Genomic DNA, 23476 nt, shown 5'->3' with positions numbered 1-23476 from the left:
CCATGACCATGGGGCTGGGAATTCATGTGCAACATGCGCACTTACTAGACCAGGGGTTCTCAAACCTGTCCTGGAGGACCCCTAGCCCTCTATAGATAAGGCTGATTAGTTGCTGGGCAACTTTAGTTAATATTGCCATCAACGGGCAACCAGGTGAGACACAGGGCCCATGACCGATCTAAAGTATCCAGAAAGAAAATTGTTACACATTCTCAGTGGGAAAGCGCCCAAGGACAGGTTTGAGAACCCCTGTACTAACTAGACCATCTCTTTATAGGAGGACTCTATAGCATCCAGATTTCTGAAATGGAAACCAGGGATATTTCCTAATTCAGTGGTCAAAATATAATTTAAATCTCACTTCTGTGAATAAAAAAAAGGGATATTTTTTTTTTTAATTGTTGTGGTAATGCAATGTAAAATAATTACGTATATGTATGGTTAAAACTGATTGGTCACTCACCAACGAGAAACCTTTCTGCACGCCCATTTCTCTCAGGAGCTGTCTCTAAAACAAGAAGAAAAGTACTCGCCGCTAGCGCCATCACACGGCTTTTAGTCTTCTGAGGTGAGATATTTCGGGAATTTTTATACAATTATAAACATACAGCTTGTTAAAGCGGGATTTTACAGGGTCTTTCTGTGTTATTTGAATCTGGTGCAGTTCTGGTGCGTCTTTTCTGGCGTCTTCTGACTGAAATAAACATTTAGCCTAGTAGCCTTTCCAAATCATACGGAATCGTCCCGTATTTGGGACATCATTTTGTCCCGTACACGCAGGCATACGCCGTATAACATCCCAAACAATACGAATAACAAACTCTAAATTTAAATTCATTTTTGGACACATTATTGTTTGGTTTGTGAATGTTTGCTGAAGGCGTTAAGACCCAGCAGAATCCTGGTCGCTCCTGCATCACAGCGAGAGGTTAATGAGATTTATTATGAGATTTATGATTATATTTATACATATTAGTGTATATGTTGTGATGAATTCACAAACCCATCTCCTAAGTTACACTAATACACGACTGGTGCACAATTAAATAAAAACCAAAAGCATTATTTCATTCCTAACTTTTTGTGCTGTACGTTTTTTAGGAGTGCAGGTAAATAAATGGAAAAATCTCATAACATTTGTATATTTACTCAGATTTTTCATAGCCATTTGAAATTAAGGTCTTTGCACAATCCGAAATTCTCATCTGAAATTTTTGATCGTTAAAAAATAAATACCACCACAAAAATATAATCACGTTTACACACTGCCTCTGAAACATTCGCCCATCATAAAAAAAAAAAAAAAAAAAAAAAAAAATAATAATAATAATTGGACCAGGTTCGATTTTCGCATCCGTAGCAAGCATTTTGATAGGAAAGGATGACGAATATGGAAAAAATGAAAAAAAAAAAAAACCGCAGTGTGCAAGCATCTTTAAAGGCAACCACTGCATTTTTTTTTTTATTTTTTATTATGAACCGGAAAAAAAGTGCAATGTTTGATTTATATTAGACTGTAGCTTTCTGAAATTATGCTACATAAAACGTTTGCATGAAACAGAAACTGCAGACGGGATGAGTGAGATGCAGTTTAACTCTCTGAAAGCAGGTGGTGCTTATGGAACTGTAAAGGTGTGTTAATGCCGTATTGTAATTACCGTAATTACGAGATACCAATGGACCATATGCACGGAGCGCTATTTAGAACTTCCGGATAAAGAGAAGCCAGCTCCTAATCTTCCGGTGAAGCTCATTTTATATGTGCTATATATAGGTAGAGACTCTCACAGAAACATCTCCTGCCTCATTCTTATCATAAACTGAGAAACAAAATAATTGCAACACCGTAAATAATGATTTCGGAATTAACATACACTTTCATGTTATTAAAGAACTTTTATATGCAGAGTCTGGTAATCCCAGGACAGTACCCACGTGAGTATAACTGTACATTTAAATGCTGACAAATAAACACTATCGTAACTGTTTAGGCAGTTAGGCTAATCTCTTAAAGGACAATGTAATGCTATTCTCGATATCTTACCTTCATAGCCATGAACACATTTTTAAAATCTTATAAAATTTTAAAGCATTTATTATTTCTTAACTCTGTGCGATATTAAAGGTTCATTTTTTCATTCATGAAGACGACATGAAGAAATATGGTAAAAACGTGTCTCGGCGAAAAATATACTTTTTAAGATGAAAATGAAAATTACCATTATAACCAGGAGATGGCAGTATAGGATCAATCATTGGCTGCAGCTGCCATTTCAACTTAGTTTTTCACGTCTTTTGATTTATTATAAAATAAATATTTTAACTAATTTAGAACTTTGTCGCAATGAAGTATAAAGTATAGCAAGTGCAGGAAGTCACAAAGTCACAGCCTATAATGCCAAATTATTTAAATGTAGTCAAATACAAATTAAATAAGTTGGTATAACAAATAAATAATGCATTCAATATTTTGAAATGTTTAGATTTAATTTAATAACTAGGCTACATTAAGTTTAATCCAACACAGACCTGTAGTTTTGTTAGTCTGAATTTAGTCTGAATCACTTAATGCACAGCTTTATTTTGACATCGGCTTCATTCCGTTGGCACTGTCAATCATAGCAATGACTCGCGCCATGATTTAACGGATTCTCTCGCGTAAATTTAAAATTCGCATTTTGTCATTCCTGAAACGGAATACGTGGATGTTTGGTCATCTTAGACAAACAAAACGTTTCTCCTAATTGTGAATGGATTATGTAGAGAAACCAAGCAAAGGGCGCTCCTCTTACGGCACAGTAAACTTGACCGGAAATGACTGAGCTGGCTTATCTACAACCAGGAAGTAACCGTGCATAAGGTCCATTTGGAAAAAGTGTTCATGTCCTTGTAGAACTGGTATTTACAACTTGTGAACTGGGAGTTTTTTGAGAGCTATGGCTTGTACCGTGACCACTGAACCTCACGCGGAACCAGAGAAAAATGTAATGAAGCAGTTATTTCGTGATATTTATGTTTTAAAATGCGTGTAATTGACTTTTGCCAATGTAGATGGCTTTATATAAAAGTAATGTGAACATAAACGAAACGCATGCAGCACAGAGTTAGATATAGATAGTTATAGAGTGTGCAGCTTGTCATCACACACTCTATAACAAGAATAATACAAAGTTTTGTATACAAGTGTAATAATAGTAACAGTTGCAAATTGTTTTATTTATATTAGCATATAAATCTATGCTAATTCACAAATGACCTCAAACGCCATACACGGCATTTCCTTTAGATTGGCAGGTTTGAGCGCAGGAAAATACAGTTTATTCTGCATTCAGCAAATTTATTTAGTGTTGCGCAATGGACCTTGTTGGGAAACCAAAAACTACATCGCCGAAGCAACAGGTTGAGTCTGTCTACAGGACATTTGAACTTTGTGTCAGTACGTCATAAATAGGACATGGCAGTTTACTGTGAGGGATTTATCGTGTCAATATCGTGTCAATGGGTATCGAGTTCGATACTTTTTAGGCATCGACCGAATTGCCTCGATACCATCGAGTATCAAAGAACGTCTTGTCGTTCGGTACCAAATTTCGATATCTAAGGGGTTAATCTCATCAGCGTCAGTGAGCCAATAAGCCTGCAGCACTTGGTGTGTTCGACTAGAAGTGGCGCAGCACAGATCGATCAGCGAGAGCGATTCGAAAGCGTACGGCGCAGTCTGCTCTCTATGGCTCTCGTGGTACTGTAATAAACTGATCGGTCTGAACAGTCGGTCCGCGTCAAGTCGAACACACCTACTAGTTTACACCGGTTACACTCAGAGATATGGCTCACACGTGAGACTGTAGTGTGAATGTGTCCCAGTCCCCTTAGATGTGAGGCTACATTTACATTGGTGCGATTTTGTTTTAAAATGGCGTTTCCATTGCGTTTCAAGCCGGCTTTCCACTATCTCTGACAATCGACAGACCGGAAGTCATTCATTTGTATTGGAGAGTAATGCGGAAAGCTGCGTGGAGTTCCGATAATATGCAGGTGTCCGTTCATAGGCCTACTACACGACCGAAAGCGCGTTACGTGACCATTCATTCACACTGTCTGTAGCATCATGCTACATAAGACAATTAATAAGATATATATTCCGCTTTTACTCAAAACTCACTTTAAGCCACCATCGAGTGTTTGTAATAACTTCCGATTGCCGTCTAATGTGTGTTTTGGCCATGTAATGTTGCTGAAATATGTTATTACCTCTGAGTCAGAACAGCGATCATGGAAGAGAGAACACAGGCAGACAGCGCTGGAAGCTGCTAATGCTAATCAGTAAATCAGTGAAAAATTAATAGAAATTATGATTTTGTCTGAGCTATGCGTTTTAAAACGAACATGCACTAGTGTAACTGTAGCCTAATAGATATGTAAGCTTAAGACTATTTGAGCTTTATTAAAACTATTTGCACTGATTTATTGTGTTGGTTGCATTTTGTTCCTTTATGGCTCAGGAGAGGAGTCTGAGTCTGTATAAACATCAACAAGCTGAAAAATAAAACCAACTTTTTTTTTTGAGATAATGTAATCTTGTTAAAATTGATTTCATAAAATTGATATCGAAAAAAAAAAGTATCGTTCAGGAACCGGTATCAAACTGAAGGTATCGGTATCAATATCGATATCGATTTTTGAATGATACCCAGCCCTACATGTTGTGTCTTGCCGCGCTGCTCGCGTCAGGTAGACAGGCTGTATTTAACATTCATATTTAAGGTTAATTTCTTATTTAACTGTATTATTTCTTTGATATTTATTTCAGTGTTTTGCAGGCTGAGTGTTCACTGATGGAAGTACTAAAATAAACACACACGTTTGTTAATAGATGATCGAGCCTCATTCATTTATTTTTTGCATTTAAAAATGATATATGTATAAATATATGTATATATCACAACACCGTGCCACCGGCGGTAGTTGGTCCATTACCACCGCGGGGGTTAAAAACTGCCACCGTCACAGCCCTAATGCACAGTCTCTGTTAATTTGTTCTCATCATAAATAAATAAAGCCTTTATGGTTGTCCTGTAGGTTCATTATTAAAAATGAAAATGTGAACAAAAATACAAGCAGTTAAATGTGTTGTTATAATTCAAATATAAAAATTAAAATGACAGGTAATAATAGATAATGACAGAATTTTTACGACCCTGTCCATCAAAATGACGGACAATGTTAAAGTCTAATGCAACCTCTGATACACACACACACACACACACACATGCACTAATATGTTATAAGCACTTCAAATAAAAAAGCATAAGCATTTTCTTTAGCAGATGCATGTGCTGTTTAATGCCTCTGACAAGTGTTTTCTTGGTATTGCCACTTGCATAGAAAGATATAATACTTAGAATATATAAATGCATTTTTTTTTAATTAAATAACATTATATTTTGTTAGACATGATTTAAGTGTGTGAATTAATAACTGATTTTTTCTATTTTGGCAGCTTCTCCTCCAAACACACAGGAATTCACCTACAGTTCAGCTCCTCCTACAACAGTTTATGAAAGAAAGTCAAAAACATGACTGATCCAGAAACCTACAGAATGAAACAGGAAGATACTGAACAGCAAATAGGTTGGTGTATATTTTTAATTCTTTAATAAAGGTATAAAACTTCAAGCAGATTCAGTGGTTGCAGTTGCAAAAGCTGTGAAATCGCAGTTAAAGCTGCAGTATAGAAAAAAACCTGAAGTTACGAGTTTCAGTGGTTCATTGTTTTGATGATTACATTGAGTTGAGGCTATTAAGCTTGGATGAATATGATAGATTGTGGCATACTGGCACCTGTAATAAAGTTATTAACAGTGCATATGTCGTTTATGCTGTCAAAACTTGCCCCTCCAAAAAGAAAATACATACAGTCATGGCTAAATCAGCACCCTTGGTAAATATGATCAAAGAAGGCTGTGAAAATTAATCTGCATTAATCCTTTTGATCTTTTATTTTAAAAAATCACAAAAATCTAACCTTTCATTGGATAATACGAATTTAAAATGGGTGAAAATATCATTATGAAATAAATGTTTTTCTCAAATACATGTTGGACACAATTATTGGCACCCCGAGAAATTCTTATGAGTAAAACATCTCTGAAGTATATTCCCATTCATATTCACAATTTTGAGCACTCCAGGGGGATTATGAACATGAAATTATCCAGCCATGGCTTCCTGTTTCACAGAAATATAAATAGGAGGAAAAACAAAGCCCAAATTCCCTTAATCACCCATAACGATGAGAAAAACCAAAGAATATATTTCTGATGTGCAGCAAAAGATAATGGAGTTTCACAAATTAGTGAAGTGGCTTTAAGAAAAGAGCTAGAGCAGTGAAAATTCCCATTTCCACCATCAGGGCAATGTTAATTTCCAATCAACATAAAATGTTATAAAACTGCCTGGAAAAGGACTTGTACATTATATATCGTCCTAATGCACGATGAGGAGGAACGTTTGAGTGGCTAAATACTCTCCAAGGACCACAGCTGGAGAATTGCTGAAAGTAGTTGAGTCTCGGGTCAGAAAACTTTAGAAAAAATTGTCAAACAGCACCTAAATCACCGCATGTTGTTTGGGAGGGTTTCAAGAAAAATTTTCCTAGCTCATCCAAAAACAAACTCCAGCATATTCAGTTATCAGACACGACTGGAACTTCAAATGGGACTGGCTTCTATGGTCAGATAAAAATAAAAATTGAGCTTTTTAGCAGCAAACACTCAAGATGGGTTTGATGAAGACAGGGATAAAAAGTACCCCATGTGTACAATGAAATATACTGCTTTATTTTTGATGTGGTGGGTCTATATTTCTGCTGGAGGTCCTGGACATCTTGTTTAGACACATGGCATCATGGATTCTATCAAATACTAACAGATAAAAAAATCAATAAGTGACTGACTCTGTTAGAAATCTTATAATGGGCCATGTTTGGATCTTCCAACCATACAATAATCCAAACACAAACCTCAAAAACAACACAAAAATGGGTCACTGAGCACAAAACCAAGCTTCTGCTATGGCCAATCCAGTCCTCCGACCTCAACCTTGTAGAAAATGAGTGAGGTGAACTGAAGAGAAGAAGCACCAACATGGAGCTGGGAATCTCAAGGGTCTAGAGCAGGGGTCTCCAACACGTCGCTCGCGAGCTACCAGTAGCTTGCAGCCTGATTGGAGGTAGCTCGCCAAGACATATCGGCCGTGAGGTTATTTCAGTGATCCCGTTATGTATTTTAATTGTCATTAAACCCGTATTTGATCAGCGCAATTTGAAAAACTCACAGTAAATACAGTTCAGCTTTAATCAATCAAAGTTATTAAGAGTCTCACGCAGGCGTAACACGTAGAGTAGTTTCGTTTTGTGTGAAAACATGACTGAAGACAGTGTAGGATATAAGAGACCGAATCAGACAAAGTTAAGATTCGATCAAAACATCGAAACATGAGAAGCTGAAATTCCAGAGAGGCCCAACAGGACGTCGTAAATCAGATTCATAGCTCCAGCCGTTTGAAGAAAGCCTAACCAAGCCTCTTTCCCAAAACAGCTTGCAACATTAAGACAAAAGAACACTTATTGATAATTCCAATTCAGGAAGGAGATCGACAAATTTGGGGGCAAGTACTTAAGATTGATGGTCAAAGAGATGGCCGTCACATGTAAATCTGTGATAGAAATCACGAGCTACAGACTTTCTGGGCGGGTCTCGTACAAGATAAAGAATCAGACTGAAATTATTTTGTACACAGACTGTTGTTTCCATATGCACCTAAAATCATCTTAAAAGACTTTCATTTTCATTTTAATGAAACTAATCATTTGTATGCATCACTCCATATTATATACTGTATGTAACCCACACATTAGACTATCATGTTTTAATAAAATATTATGTATGTTTTTTTAATCATAATTGAATAGCTGAAGGATTCATATTCGTGTTTGGTATGTATGAGTTTGACAATTCTAGCTTGACACGTTTCTTCCAATTGATTCTTTGTCAAATGTATCATATTCTGGTTGTAGAAATCCATAATTTTTTAAAAATGTTTTATTTCACTGTTTATGCAAATAAAAAGTACATAGCGCTGCTAATTTTATTTGTTGGCTTTTGTCATAAAACTTGGTCAAATTATTTCAGTGTGTCTATCAGTACTTTTTTATATTTCCAGCACATTTTAACAACGCCGTGTATAACAGTTTGGATTGATATATTATTTAAGAGATTTAATACTGTATAACATTGGTAGCGCTCAGCCGCTTTCATTTTTAAAAAGTAGCTCCCGAATGAAATAAGGTTGGAGACCCCTGGTCTAGAGTGATTCTGGATGAAGGAATGGTCTCTGATCTCTTTGTCAGGTGTTCTCTAACCTCATCAGGCATTATAGGAGAAAATTTAGAGCTGTGTGTATTAGAGAAAAACATTTATTTCATAATGACATTTTCCCCCATTTCAAATTCTTATTATCCAATGAAAGGTTAGATTTTTGTGATTTTTTTTTAAATTTATTTATATAAGATCAAAAGGATTAACAATGCAGATTAATTTTCACAGCCTTCTTTGATCATATTTACCAAGGGTGCCGATATTTTTGGCCATGACTTTACATATGAGGCATAATAGGAGCCGGTATTGTCTGCTGTTTTGAAAACAGTTGTTTTAACATACAGTGCCCTCCAAAAGTATTGGAACAGTAAATATAAAATTGCTCTGTTGGCTGTGGAGTCTGTGGACATTTACAAATATGATTAAAAGATGAATATGAGACAAATCTACAGAATGTCACATTTTATTATTGGGTGATTCAACACATAGATGGTTTACCAGCTAAGAAGTTCAGCACTTTTAGAGTTTCATGCCTCTATCTGATGTGAGTATAAGTATTGGAACAGTTGCCTCACAGGTCTAAGTGATCAGCTGTGTCCTGCTGCATTAATTCTTCAGATATTAAAAGCAGGGAATGTGTCGTATTAGTTATATCCATTACTTCTGTATTCTGAATCTTGCATTCGATGATGACACACAAACCAGGATGAAGACGAGGGAGCTGACTTTGAAAGAAAAGCAAGCAATTTGGATGCTAAAAGAAAAGAGGAAGTCAGTTAGAGCTCTAGCAAAAACAAAGGGCATGGAGAAATCAAGAGTTTGGAAACCACCAGCAACCAACAACGGCCTGATCGGCTGAGAAAACAACAGTAGTTGATGACAGACAAATCATAAAAGCTTGGAAAATTAATCCTAAAAGACGTGTCTGTAAAATCACCAACAACTTCCAGAAAGCTGGGGTGATGCTCTGACAATTTACTGTCCTCAGGAGACTTTGACACAGAATTACAGATGTTACACAGCAAGATGCAAACCTTTGACCAGCACCAAAAATAGAAAGGCAAGATTAGAGTTTGCAAAAAAGCACAAAGGTGAGTCAGAAGTGCTTTGGAACTGTGTTTATGGACCGATGAGACAAAGATGAACCTTTATCTAAGTGATGGGAAAGCAAAATGCTTTCCAAAAAAGGGAATTGCAATGATCCCAAGCATACAGCCTCATCTGTAAAGCATGATGGAGGTGGTGTCGTGGCATGAGCATGCATGGCTGCCTCTGGAACAGGCCCTCTCAACTTAACTGTTGACTTAATGTATGATGACAGTAGCAGAATGAATTTGGAAGGGTACAAAACCATCTTGCCTACCAATATTCAAGAAAATGCCACCAGATTCATTGGGAAGTGCTTCATATTGCATCAGGACAATGACCCTAAACACCCTGCCAGTTCAGTCAAGGAATTTATAAGGGCAAAGAAATGGAAAGTCTGATTGAACATGAATTTCACCAGCTGGAGAGGAAAGGCAGAAACTCCCCAAAACAAGCAAAAACTGGAATTGGCTGCATTTAAGGGGTCATATAATGCTATATCCACTTTTACAAGTTGATTGTACTGAGATGTGGGTTGGCAGTGCCTGTACACAACCATCCTATAATGATACAAATCCATTCATTTTTTTTTTTTTAATCTCCTAAAATGTTTTCCCCTGTCTCAAATCGAGCTGTTCGTCTTGTGACGTCACAAGATCGGAGGCCCCTCCCACGATTGTTGATTGACAGGAGCGTTTCAACACAGACTCGCCCTGAGCGAGCTGTCATCATAGTCCGCCATTGTTTATACGCTGGAGCAGAATGGCGTCTAAGTGATCGTGGTGTTCTGTTCTTGGGTGTAATAACGAACACAGCAGTCGTTTTGATGTTGAAACAGTTTTGTTTTTGAAGGGAATAGTCCCCCAGATCAACCTCAATTCTTTCATGTTTGCGCGAATCATTTCTCACCAGACTGCTTTATAAACGAGGGTCAGTTTAAAGCTGGTTTTGCAAAGAAGCTGCTCCTGAAAAAAGGATCGGTACCAACTATTCGTGTTCCTGCTGCACCTTCAGAAGAAGTGAGTGTAACGTTTTATTAACCTTTATATTAATCTTTGCTAATCGCTTGCATGTTTCACCATGAATGTGGCTAAAGTTTACACTAACTTCCATTAGGTGAAATCAAGTGTTCATTACGGCATGTTTTCTATTTTATTTATTTATTTATTTATTTAGTCATTTAGCAGACGCTTTTATCCAAAGCGACTTACAAATGAGGACATAAGAAGCAATCAAAACCAACAAAAGAGCAACAACGTGCAAGTGCTATTACAAGTCTTGGTTAGCCTAACGCAGTACAGATAATTATTATTATTATTGTTATTTTTAATAAAAAGACAGATAAAATACAATTAGAATAGATAGTGCTAGAGTTAGAGGGTCAAGTAAAGATGAAACAGATGAGTTTTTAGCCGTTTCTTGAAGATGGGTAAGGATTCGGCTGCTCGGATCGAGTTGGGCAGGTCATTCCACCAGATGGGAACAGTTAATGAAAAAGTCCTTGAAAGTGTTTTTCTGTGTCTTTGGGATGGTACAATAATTTGTTGTTCACTTGAAGAACGCAAGCTTCTAGAGGGCACATAAGTCTGAAGTAAAGAATTTAGGTAAAGGGGTGCAGAGCCAGTGGTGGTTCTGTAGGCAAACATTAATGCCTTGAATTTAATGCGAGCAGCTATTGGTAGCCAGTGCAAATTGATGAACAGAGGCGTGACGTGCGTTCTTTTCGGCTCAGTAAAGATTAGTCTTGCAGCGGCATTTTGGATTAATTGTAGAGGTTTAATAGAATTGGCTGGAAGACCTGCCAAGAGAGCATTGCAATAGTCAAGTCTGGACAGAACAAGAGCCTGAACAAGGAGTTGTGTTGCATGTTCCGAGAGAAAGGGCCTGATCTTCTTAATATTATATAATGCAAATCTGCAGGACCGGGCAGTTTTAACAATGTGGTCTGAGAAATTCAGCTTATCATCAATCACAACTCCAAGGTTTCTGGCTGTTTTTGAAGGAGTTATGGTAGATGAGCCTAACTGGAAGCTGAGATTGTGATGAAGCGATGGGTTAGCTGAAATTACAAGCAGTTCTGTCTTAGCTAGGTTAAGTTGAAGGTGATGGTCCATCATCCAGCAAGAAATGTCTGTTAGACACGCAGAGATGCGAGTAGCTATCGTCGGATCATCAGGATGGAATGAGAGGTAGAGTTGAGTGTCATCAGCATAGCAGTGATATGAAAAGCCATGTTTCTGAATGACAGAACCTAGTGATGCCATGTAGACAGAAAAGAGAAGTGGTCCAAGAACTGAGCCCTGAGGCACCCCAGTAGCTAGATGTTGCGACTTGGATACCTCACCTCTCCAAGATACTTTGAAGGACCTATCAGAGAGGTAAGACTCAAACCACTGGAGTGCGGTTCCTGAGAAGCCCTTTCTCAATAGGGATGACAAGAGGATCTGATGGTTGACTGTATCAAAAGCAGCAGACAAATCTAGCAAGATGAGTAATGAAGATTTGTCAGCCGCTCTTGCAAGTCTTAGGGCTTCAACAACAGAAAGCAAGGCAGTTTCGGTCGAATGTCCACTTCTGAAGCCAGATTGGTTACTGTCCAGGAGGTTGTTCTGTGTGAGAAAGACAGAGACTTGGTTGAACACAACTCGTTCAAGTGTTTTTGCAATGAAAGGAAGAAGGGAAACCGGTCTATAGTTCCCAAAAAGAGTTGGGTTAAGAGTGGGTTTTTTAAGAAGTGGAGTTATACGAGCCTGTTTAAATGCAGAGGGGAAAATTCCAGTGTGAAGGGATGTGTTAACGATGTGAGTGAGTGCAGGTACGACTGCAGGTGAAATGGCTTGAAGGAGATGAGATGGAATAGGATCAAGCGGACAGGTAGTAGGATGACTGGAAAGGATGAGTTTAGAGACTTCTGCCTCAGAGAGTGGAGAGAAGGATGTGAACGAGTGTATGTTTGCTGGTAAGATATGCTTGATAGATTGTGGTGTGGAAAATTGTGCAGTGAGGTTTGTAATTTTATTAATGAAGAATGTGGCAAAGTCATCAGCTGTTAGAGATGATGAAGGAGGGGGAGGAGGAGGACAAAGGAGGGAGGAAAATGTTTTAAATAGCATGCGAGAGTTAGGTGAGTTGTTAATTTTGTCATGATAGTATGTCCTTTTAGCAGTGGAAACATTAGCAGAGAAGTCAGAGAGGAGTGATCGATATAAATTAAGGTCAGTAGGATTTTGTGATTTGCGCCATACCCTTTTCTATGTACGACGTTCTCAATATAATTCATAATTCCACATTTGTAATGAACAACGCGTTATGGTTATTGTGTTATTATAAACTGTGTTCGCTGTGGTAAAGTTAACGTGGTAACAGTACATTAAGCTTAGTTTTGTAGATGGTTTATAACTGTGTCTGTTACTGATTAATAAAAAAATGTGTTGTAACGGTTATAACTGCATGAAGATGAATGGTAACTTTAACACAATACCTGCAAAATACTGTTTACATCCTGCAAATGCATATGATTCAAGACTATAAATACTCTCATTTATGTTTTCCAATATAACAACATAAGTTATGTTATCTGATCACTTATTTGCTTTTGTATAGGCAAGCACATCAGAAGAATTGGACAAATTGATATGGTTGCACAGTGTCCTCAGAAACTCCCGCTGCCATTCTTCCGCCAAATGATACCCTCAACTGTTGTCAAGGCAACACTCCACATGTGTTGTGTCACGCCCCACAGAGCAGAGGGGCGGGGTGAGCAGAGCTCATTAACATTTAAAGGCACATACACTGAAATAGCGTGCTGAACAGAGACCTGTTTTTGACCAGGTAAAATTAGTGTTTTCTTACAATACTAACGAGAATTTTTAATTAAAGTATATTACAAACTTTTCATTTAGACCGTAAAGCATCATATTAACTTGTACGAAAATGGCCTTATATGACCTCTTTAAAGGCTGGGAAAAGCATTTCAAAGGAAGAGATCAAGAGTCTGGTGATGTCTATGGGTCACAGACTCACTGCTGTGATTGTGCGCAAGGGATCTGCAACTAAATAATAGCTTTTAATCTTTTATATCTGCTTTATGTTCAACTGTCCCAATACTTATGCTCACATCAATGAGTGGGGCGAACTCTAAAAGTGCTGTTCTTTTTATTTGGTAAAACATATATGTGTTGAAACGGCTAATAATAAAATGTGACATTCTGTAGTTTTGTCTCATATTCATGTTTTAATCATATTTGCAAATGTCTTGACTCCACAGCCAACAGAGCAATTTTGTCTTTACTGTTCCAATACTTTTGGAAGGCACTGTAAATAACATCAAAAAAATTAGGCAATGCAATCCTCTATACACACCTTGGCAATAGAATCACCATTGGCTAGTACATTTTTAGTTTACTTGCCAGACTACCACACACACATATACTGGTGCATCTCAAAAAATTTGAATTTTGTGAAAAAGTTTTTTTTTATTTCAAAAAGTGAAACTTTTATATATTCTAGATTCATTACATGTAAAGTTGAACATTTCACAGCTCATGAAAGTAAAAAATCCAGTATCTCAAAATATTAGAATATTTACATTTGCAGTGTTTCCCACAGGTTTGAAATATACTTGCGGTGGTAGCCGGATTGAAACCCACCTATTACCCACGGCACAAAAAATGGTCTACTAAATGTGACAAACAACAAATAATGTGACCTGAACAAAAAGACGACACTTGGCTTTAAATTAACTATCTAGAAATTGTATGCTAAAAACCTTTAGTGATGAAAGAAAAATAAAATTCACTTACCCTGTTCATTGCTGAAAAATCCCTCTCACAGTTTACACTGGAGACAAGGATGACCAACCTTGCTGATGGTAAAATGCAGAGTTTGAGGTATATTTCAGCCCATTCATCATGTTCACTGGCCAGCTGCTACATTATTTGATCTTGCTTCTTATCCTTCAGGGATAAGTCATCACTGAGCAAAAGAGCATGCAGGGTAATTGACAGCTTTGACACCTGTCCTGGGATGAATGTCTTTTGTTAGGGTGTTCAGCATTGGAATGTTGGTCATTTCATCTGAGGTAACAGCCTTTGGACCCAGGACACAGGGCTCCTAACACTTCAGTGTCTTGGAACCTGCACTCAAGATTGCTCACCAGGTTGCAGATGTAAGGTTTGAGGACATGTAATTATAAATTTTTCAGTTAAAGAAAAAAGAATATTAAAATTAAGTAAGAAGGGATGTATTAACATCTCCGACAAATCTGACCCATAGCTCTTCCCGGGGACACGCCTGGTTTCCATGCCCCCTCCTACTCCTCTCCTCTCCTCCTCACAGGAAAACCTGAAGGCCCCAAGTCCTTCTGGGTCATCCAGGTCTTGGTGAAGGCGAGCAAGAAATTATCTAGGAGTGCGGTTTCGCCTGCCTCCAGAATGCTCCTCAGAACAGCAAGTGTGACTAGAACCTAAATTTGGAAAAGACAGCGATATTATAGATCACAATGGAACAATGGGCAACATTCATCAAGAAGAATCCCTTGGAATCTACCTGCTCCTTTATGTGAAAAAATATTAACATCTGCTCTCACCTTTGACAACATCAATGTTGAGCAACAAATCTGCTTGGAGGTAAAGGGCAGCCACAAAGCGGTATGTGGCACAGAAGGTGTATAGGCCTTTTGCCACTGGGCACTTCTTTGTGGTTGCTTCCTCTGCAAAGGCAGAAAAGACGGTTGAAAGGTTTCTCTGGAGATTTTCAATGGCTAGATGCTGTGACAACCACCTTGTATCTTTCACGTCCTGCAAACAAGTAGAAACATTGGTAGGTATAAAGAAAAAAATATAACGAGACAACAATATTATTAAAATGGGTGAAAATGCAAGTGGCTCACACCCAGAGTGGTGGTGGTGGTTCTCAAAGTGGTTGATCTGTTTGCACTTTCTAAAAAACAGGTGAAGATCCTGTAGATGGTCCCTGAGGGTAGCCATATATCTGACAGCATTTGAGGCATCTTTGCAAACCAGTGCTAGTCTGTGAGCAGCACACGCTACAGAACTGTCTGTGAGCTGCTTTGCAACTTCCTTCACACGGCCTAGGTTTAAGATGTAAATTTAGTGTTGGGGGTGTAATTTTGTTTCATTTGTTAAAATATGGGTATATGAAGCCATTTTAGAATAAAGGGCTATACAAATAAACTTCACTAGTGTTAAATAACAGCTGACAATACAAATTTGACACTATCTACCATATTTAACCAGAAGTCCATACCAGTCATCACTGCTGCACTATCTTTCCCGAGTCCATACAGCCAATCTACTGGGAGCTCCCTCTTCTGTAGTACACTCAGTACAAATTCATATGATTTTTGCTAAGTCGTATGTATTTTACGAGTTGCCAATTCGTATGAATTTGTACGAATGATCTACATCTAACCCCGCCCCTAAACCTACCCATCACTGGGGTTTAGACAAATCGTACTAAATCGTACGAGTGAGGTCGTACGAATTAGCCACCTCGTAAAATACGTACGAATTGCCGTGAGATAGCGTTGGGTAATAAAAAAATGCATTCTGATTATTTCCGTGTGGGTCGCGGGTGTATAAGAGATAAATAATTAATGATGCAAATATTAACTACATTTTAATATTTTTTGAGATAGGAATTTTGGGTTTTCATGAGCTGTATGCCAAAATAATCAATATTAAAACAACAAAAGGCTTGAACTACTTCAGTTGTGTGTAATGAATCTAAAATATATGAAAGTCTAATGTTTATCAGTACATTACAGAAAATAATGAACTTTATCACAATATGCTAATTTTTTGAGAAATACCTGTATATAGTGCCGGATTAGACCCTACTCTGAAGTAGGAGATAATTTAGTTCCCCCAAATGGAGTGTGGTGTGAACACGCAAAAAAACTGATAATTCCGCCAATAGTTCTAGGAACTATGAAAAGTTTCCTCCGCTAAAATCATGCTAAAATCCCATTTCATCAAAATGTTTCTCCTTAAGTGCAAAGATCATCTCCTTGCTGACTCTGAAGTAAATTAAAAAAGTAAGACTTTCTGCTCACTGTGGAAAAGCCTCAGCAGCAGATTAACGGTTGCGGCTAAAACTGCAAGAGCATATTTCAATCTAATAGCTAATAGCATAATTTCAGTGACATTGTTTCAAAACCTGCTCCACAAGTGTTCAAGTGTCCTGCTTTTTCTAAGGGAAAATAGCTCCGCCCAATGTGCTTTACCATTCTTTTTCTCTCAGGAGTCTAAGATGAGGAAACAGTGGAGTTCCTGGGCTGTTTGAACGGGACTGATTGAGCTCACCCTGGCCCATATACTGCAAGCCTCACTTTTTCTACAGCAAGGGGATTCGGTTTGGTCTCTTTGAGGGTTCCAAGGAGGACTTTGCTAATAAAAATACTGTTATTGACATTTCTGTGCAGAGGAATAGTTGGACATCATGGAGGACTCTATCCCTACAGCCAAAGGATTTTTTTTTTGCCTTTTATGTGAAAGGACAATGGAGATTTGACTGGAAGTGAGTGGGAGAGAGAGAGAGAGGGGGTCACAGGAAAGGTCTGTGAGCCGGGATTTGAACTTGAGATGCCCGAAGTGCAACTGTGTCATATGTCGGCGTGCTGCCTATGAGGCTCTAGGCGGTGACACCTTTGGCTGAATTTAACTTAAAAAGCGCTTAAGGATGCCAATAAGTCGGCCATCCTTGACTGCCCTGTTTTTCCATCTGGACTATTGGTTCAGCTTTGGATGGCTTTGCTGAATGTTTCACAGCTAGAAGTCATCACAAGTGGTCCACCATTTCCTTCATTAATGGCTAGTTATTTTCCTGTCTCAAGTCACGCCAAGCTGTCATTTACTCAGCAGCACTCCAGGCCAGCATCTGCACCTGCTCAGCACCAGCTTCATGGCGGCTCAGAAGTCATCACAAGTGATGTCATTCCAAACCAAGTGAGCCAATTCTTCTGATGCTTCCAGTCACCCCAAAGTATCTTGACTCAGTAGCATTCTAAACCATTGTCAGTTCCTGCACCAAGCTAGAGACAGAACCTGAAGTGAAACGAGGCTTCTCTGCGTCTAAGTGCTATCCCTTCCTGAAGCGCCAGAGACCCCACCCTAAGCTAGAGCTGGACCCTGAGTAGCCGCAGCAGCTTTGATGCTCCAAAACCACGGAGGTTGTTCCGTCGAGGTTAGACCATCCTCAAAACCCCTTGCTTTGGGGCATGGTTTTCACTTTGGTCTCGGACAAAGATGCCAACGTCCTCTGAGCCAAAGTCCAAAACTTGCTAGCAAAGGGTGCTGTGGAGAGAGCCCCCACAGGCTGCAGCGAGCTTTTATAGCCACTACTTCTTTATTCCAAAGAAGGTTGGCAGTCTCAGGCCCATGCTCGATTTGAAACATCTGAATTGCACCCTGATAAAGCAGCCATTCAGAATGCTACACTTGAAGCAAATCTTCTGGCAAATCCTCCTAGGGGATTGGTTTTATTGGGGAATCTGAAAGATGCATAATTTCATGGTCAGAATAAATATTATCTGAATGGTTTCATTTCTATATTTATTTATATCTAGTTCACGATTTTTGAAATCATATTTTTACCATTTTAAAAATGTTACAACTCTGACTTGTTAGATGTAGTTGGTAAATTACATTTAGTAATATTTCTTAGTACAAAGCCTGTGCCTGTCACAAAGTTATGAACTTCTCTGTTGTGTTACTTTAGCCTCTTTCACACAGAGTATTCCGGAAAATGCACGGGTAATGGGTTCCGGAAATCATCCCGGGATCGTTTGATTTTGGTTCATTCACACTGCCAGTGATTTTCCGGAATCTGTGCGTGCGTTCACACACAACCCATAAAGATCTCGTAAAGACACGTGACATTGCATGTGACGTGTATAATGCGCCGTGCACCATTTCACTAAACTGGCGAACGATTTCAGCTTCAGTGCGCATAGTGATCTGCCTTCAAAACACCCGGTAAACGAGTCTCATGATAAGGCGCGTCATCAGCCTTTATGGCATTGGTTCTGGTTTTTGTTCACACAGAGCTCGTTCTGGGACTGAACCCGGCAATGTTACTAGGTCCCCAATCCGGGATCAATCCCGGAATTAATCCCGAGACGTGCTTGTGTTCACACAGAAGGCACTCCGGCAATTTTCCGGGACCAACATGCAGTGAGAAAGGGGCTTTTCAGTTCCTGTTCTCCTGCACAATTTATTTCTGATCAGCACCTCAGTAGTTTCCTTGGTTACTTATTACTCTCAGGTGTTTCTATTTCATTAACCCCATTATTTATACTCCATGCTTTGTTCAGTTCCTTTGCTGGTTATTTGTTATTCTTACGTTTGTGTTTGTGCTACACCTGCCTTGTTTGATCTTGGATTTATAATTAAAGGACTTTTGTGGATTTCTCTCCTTCGTTGTGCGCTCTTTAGAGCACCAGCATGTTACAGTGCCTGCAATGTTTTAAAAAAATTATAATTGGATAATAAATGTACCCAAATGAATGCATCAGCATATTTATACTTTCTACTGTTGTCTAGGGTTTCACATCGTTTTCCTTTCACATTTTCTTCTTTTAAAATTGAATGAGAACTTTTTTAAATAACTTTTTTTATTGATTTTTTTTTTTACTTTAATTTTAGACCTGTTAGAAGAGAACAAGGAGATTGAAGCACTGATTGAAGAGGGGGAGAACCATCATGTGAAAACTGAAGAAACATCCTGGAGTTCCTCATTTAAAAAAGGAGACAAAATATGGCCTCAGTGTGCAAAGAGTCTCTCATGCAAGCAAAATCTTGATATTCACATAAAATGTCATCTTGAAGGGAAGCTGTACACATGTGATCAGTGTGAAAAGACTTTCACGATAAAAGGAAACCTTACGAAACACATGAATATTCACACTGGGGAGAAGCCGTACACATGCAATCAATGTGGAAGGAGCTTCAGACTAAAAGCAACTCTGAAACAACACATGAATATCCACACTGGAGAGAAGCCGTACACATGTGGTCAATGTGGGAAGAGCTTCAGACTAAAAGCTACCCTTAATGAACACACAAGGATCCACACTGGAGAGAAGCCGTACACATGTGGTCAGTGTGGAAAGGGCTTCAGACTAAAAGTAACCCTTAAAAAACACATGAATATTCATGCTGGGGAGAAGCCGTACACATGCAATCAATGTGGAAGGAGCTTCAGACTAAAAGCAACTCTGAAACAACACATGAATATCCACACTGGAGAGAAGCCGTACACATGTGGTCAATGTGGGAAGAGCTTCAGACTAAAAGCTACCCTTAATGAACACACAAGGATCCACACTGGAGAGAAGCCGTACACATGTGATCAGTGTGGGAAGAGTTTCACACAAAAAGGATACCTTGATGCACACCTAAAAACCCACACTGGAGAGAAGCCGTACACATGTGATCAGTGTGGGAAGAGTTTCACACAAAAAGGAGCCCTTAATGTACACATGAGGATTCACACTGGAGAAAAGCCGCACACATGTGATCAGTGTGGGAAGAGTTTCAGACTTAAGCAACCCCTTAACGATCACATGAGGATCCACACTGGAGAGAAGCCATACACATGTGATCAGTGTGGGAAGAGTTTCAGAAAATATAGTGGCTTTAAAAAACATCTGCTTATTCATTTTAGAGAAAGACTAGCTAATCGTGACCTAAGCAGTAAAACATTTTTTAGGGCAGATTTCCAGAAAAACCATCTGAAAGTTCATACAAAGGAGAGGCCTTATGTATGCTATTTATGTGGTAAGAGTTTTGGTCAGATGGTTGCACTAAAAATACACCAGAAAAGACACCGCGGTGTGAAGGATTATGTTTGCTCTGAGTGTGGAAAGACTTTCGTTACATATGGTGCAATGAAAGTGCACAAGACAGTTCACACAACAGAAACACCTTACAAGTGTTCACACTGTGAAAAGAGATTCAAACGGTCAGCATATCTGAGAATGCATGAGAAGATCCACACTGGAGAGAAGCCTTATAAATGTGATCAATGTGGGAAGAGCTTCAGACTAAAAGAAATGCTTAATCAACACCTGAATATCCACAATGGGGAGAAGCTGCACACATGCAATCAGTGTGGGAAGAATTTCACACAAAAAGGAAACCTTAACAAACATATGAAAATCCACACTGGAGAGAAGCTACACACATGTGATCAGTGCGGGAAGGGTTTCTTAGAAAAAGGAAACCTTAAAGACCACATGAATATCCACACTGGAGAGAAGCCGTACTCATGTGATCAGTGCGGGAAGAGTTTCAGACATAAAGGAAACCTTATGAAACACATTAAAAGACACACTGGGGTGAAGCCACACACATGTGATCAGTGTGGGAAGAGTTTTGCAGAAAAGGCAACCCTTAAGGAGCACATGAGGATCCACACTGGAGAGAAGCCATACACATGTGATCAGTGTGGCAGGAGTTTCACACAAAGAGGAACCCTTTATGAACACATGAAAACCCACAGTGAAGAAAAGCCATATACCTGTGATCAGTGTGGGAAGAGTTTCAAACGAAAAGAAGGCCTTAATGGTCACATGAAAATCCACACTGGAGAGAAGCCGTACACATGTGATCAGTGTGGGAGGAGTTTCACACAAAGAGGAACCCTTTATCAACACAAGAAAACCCACAATGGATTGAAGCCATACACATGTGAACAATGTGGGAAGTTTTGCAAAAATTCAAGTTTTTTAAAAGTACATCTGCGTACTCATTCTAGAGAAAGACAATATAACTCTGATCAGTGCAGTAAAAATAATTTCAGGGCAGATTTCCTGAAGGGCCACCTAAAATTTCATAGAAAAGAGAGGCCTTACGTATGTGATTTATGTGGAAAGAGTTTTAGTCAGATGGTTGCATTAAAAATACACCAGAAGAGACACAGTGGTGTGAAGGATCATGCTTGCTTTGAGTGTGGGAGGACTTTTTTTACATATGGTGCTCTGAAACTGCACAAGACAGTTCACACTACAGAAACACCTTACAAGTGTTCACACTGTGACAAGAGATTCAAACGGTCAGAATATCTGAGGATGCATGAGAGGATCCACACTGGAGAGAAGCCTCATGCATGTGATCAATGTGGGAAGAGCTTCAGACTAAAAGGAACCCTTAACGATCACATAAAAATCCACACTGGAGAAAAGCCACACACATGCAATAAGTGTGGGAAGAGTTTTGCACAAAAAGGAAACCTTAACAAACACATTAAACTCCACACTGGGCAAAAGTTACACACATGTGATCAGTGTGGGAAGACTTTCAGAAAATCAAGTGTTTTTAAAGTTCATCTGCGTATTCATTCTAGAAAAAGACAATATGACTGTGACCAGTGTGGTAAACATTTTTTAAGCGCAGGTGCCCTGAAGAAGCATCTGAAAGTTCATACAAAGGAAAAGCCTCATGTGTGTTCTTTGTGTGGGAAGTGTTTTAGTGAGGGGGCTGCTTTAAACCATCACCAGAAAAGCCACAGCGATGTGAAGGATAATGTTTGCTCTGAGTGTGGGAAGACTTTTTTTACTGATAGTGAACTGAAACGGCACCAAACAGTTCACACTACAGAAACACCTTACAAGTGTTCACACTGTGACGAGAGATTCAAACGGTCAACACATCTACAAATACATGAGAGGATCCACACTGGAGAGAAGCCGCATCACTGCCATTCATGTGGGAAGACATTCACTCAATTATCTTCTCTAATCTCTCATAAATTACATGTCTGTGTGTCTGAAATTACAGTAAGTAGTTCAAGTTCTGATCCTGTACTTACAGGTATGATAGATGGTAGGTAGGCTGCATTAAGTAATTGTTTTGATAAATGATTAATCAGAGATTATTAAAATTATTAATCAGCTAAATTTTTATTATTTCACAGATTAATCAGTAGCTTTTATTGATTTTTCGGCTTTTGGAGTTTGTTAAAATGTTGACTTGTACCCATTCTAACTGATAAATAAAATAAGGGAATCGCTTAAGTTTTTGAAAATGTCTTTTCTAATAAACTGCGTAAACTGAATTACTGTCCTCTTCAGGTATTTTGGCATCCTCAGAAGTCATAAATACACCAACTTTGCTTAGAACTGAAACACAAAAACAAAAGAGCATTTCACAACACATAGGAGGATAAAATATTCATCATTCATTCATTTAGATCCCTTTGTGTGTGGTTTGGCCAGCAATCTTGAGAACACTGAGGCTTGCGGGCTTGAGAGCATAGGCTGGCAGCTCACGCTGACATCAGCAGAGGATCCTCCATACTGGATACTAGTCTTGTCCAGCCCAAGATGGATCCAGGGGTGGCATTGACAGCTGGAGTCCGTGCTGGGCCAAGCTCTGTGGGGGAAAGTTTTAGAGAGTGGTTCCTCCTCTACCTGTCCTACGGTGAAAGGAGATCCACACAGCTGTTGGGCCAAGTCCACATATTGAGCCGTAGTCCACCTGGGATGACCCCCTTGCATCAGTTGGCTGATATAGTTGTCCACCCCACCCCAAAAACAGTCCATTAAAATTACTTCTGTAAATGGTGAGAGGTGAGAATATGAATAAAAAACAAAATAAATAAAAAAAAGTCTTGGGGAGGTCATCTTGAAAAATTGAGTGCTCAGACAGAGCCGATTACCCCCGACTAGATCCATTGTAGGTCAGTCATTCTGTAAGAAGGATTGGAGAAAGCATGCTGAGTCGAGGATCTATATACAAGGGCGAGATGAACAAACTCAAAAGTTTCAGAGTAAAGGCCATTGCACACTGAGTCCGAATTTTTCGTCCGAAATTTTCGCACGTTGAAAAATAAATACGACCTCACGTTTTGTCAATCACGTTTGCACACTGCCTCCGAAATTTTCGTCCGTCAAAAAACAATTCGGATCGGGTTCGATTTTTTGCGTTTTTCGCATCCGTATAAAGCATTTTGAGATGCTTTGAGAAGGTGTTTTGTCCATTCAGAGCCAC

General features: G+C 38.9%; 1 protein-coding gene across 1 annotated transcript; it reads left to right on the top strand.

Annotated features, from left to right (window-relative positions):
• Positions 1–488: 488 nt before the first annotated feature.
• On the top strand, positions 489–22539 carry LOC306867154 (uncharacterized protein). The gene is made up of 3 exons (XM_079412707.1): positions 489–568; positions 5501–5631; positions 19130–22539. Exons 2-3 carry the CDS (start codon positions 5577–5579, stop codon positions 22315–22317), a joined length of 3243 nt encoding a protein of 1080 aa, XP_079268833.1. The 5' UTR covers positions 489–568; positions 5501–5576; the 3' UTR covers positions 22318–22539.
• Positions 22540–23476: the final 937 nt, after the last annotated feature.

The sequence above is a fragment of the Barbus barbus genome (genome assembly GCF_936440315.1).
Source record: "Barbus barbus genome assembly, chromosome: 49".
NCBI lineage: Eukaryota > Metazoa > Chordata > Actinopteri > Cypriniformes > Cyprinidae > Barbus > Barbus barbus.
This window is presented reverse-complemented; position numbering and strand designations above follow the sequence as displayed.

Bases quoted from the DNA above. Each gene is read 5' to 3' on its own strand.
- LOC306867154 (XM_079412707.1), top strand. From the start codon at position 5,577: ATGACTGATCCAGAAACCTACAGAATGAAACAGGAAGATACTGAACAG. The intron at 5,632-19,129 runs GTTGGTGTATAT...CTTTAATTTTAG, and splicing joins AGATACTGAACAGCAAATAG to ACCTGTTAGAAGAGAACAAG.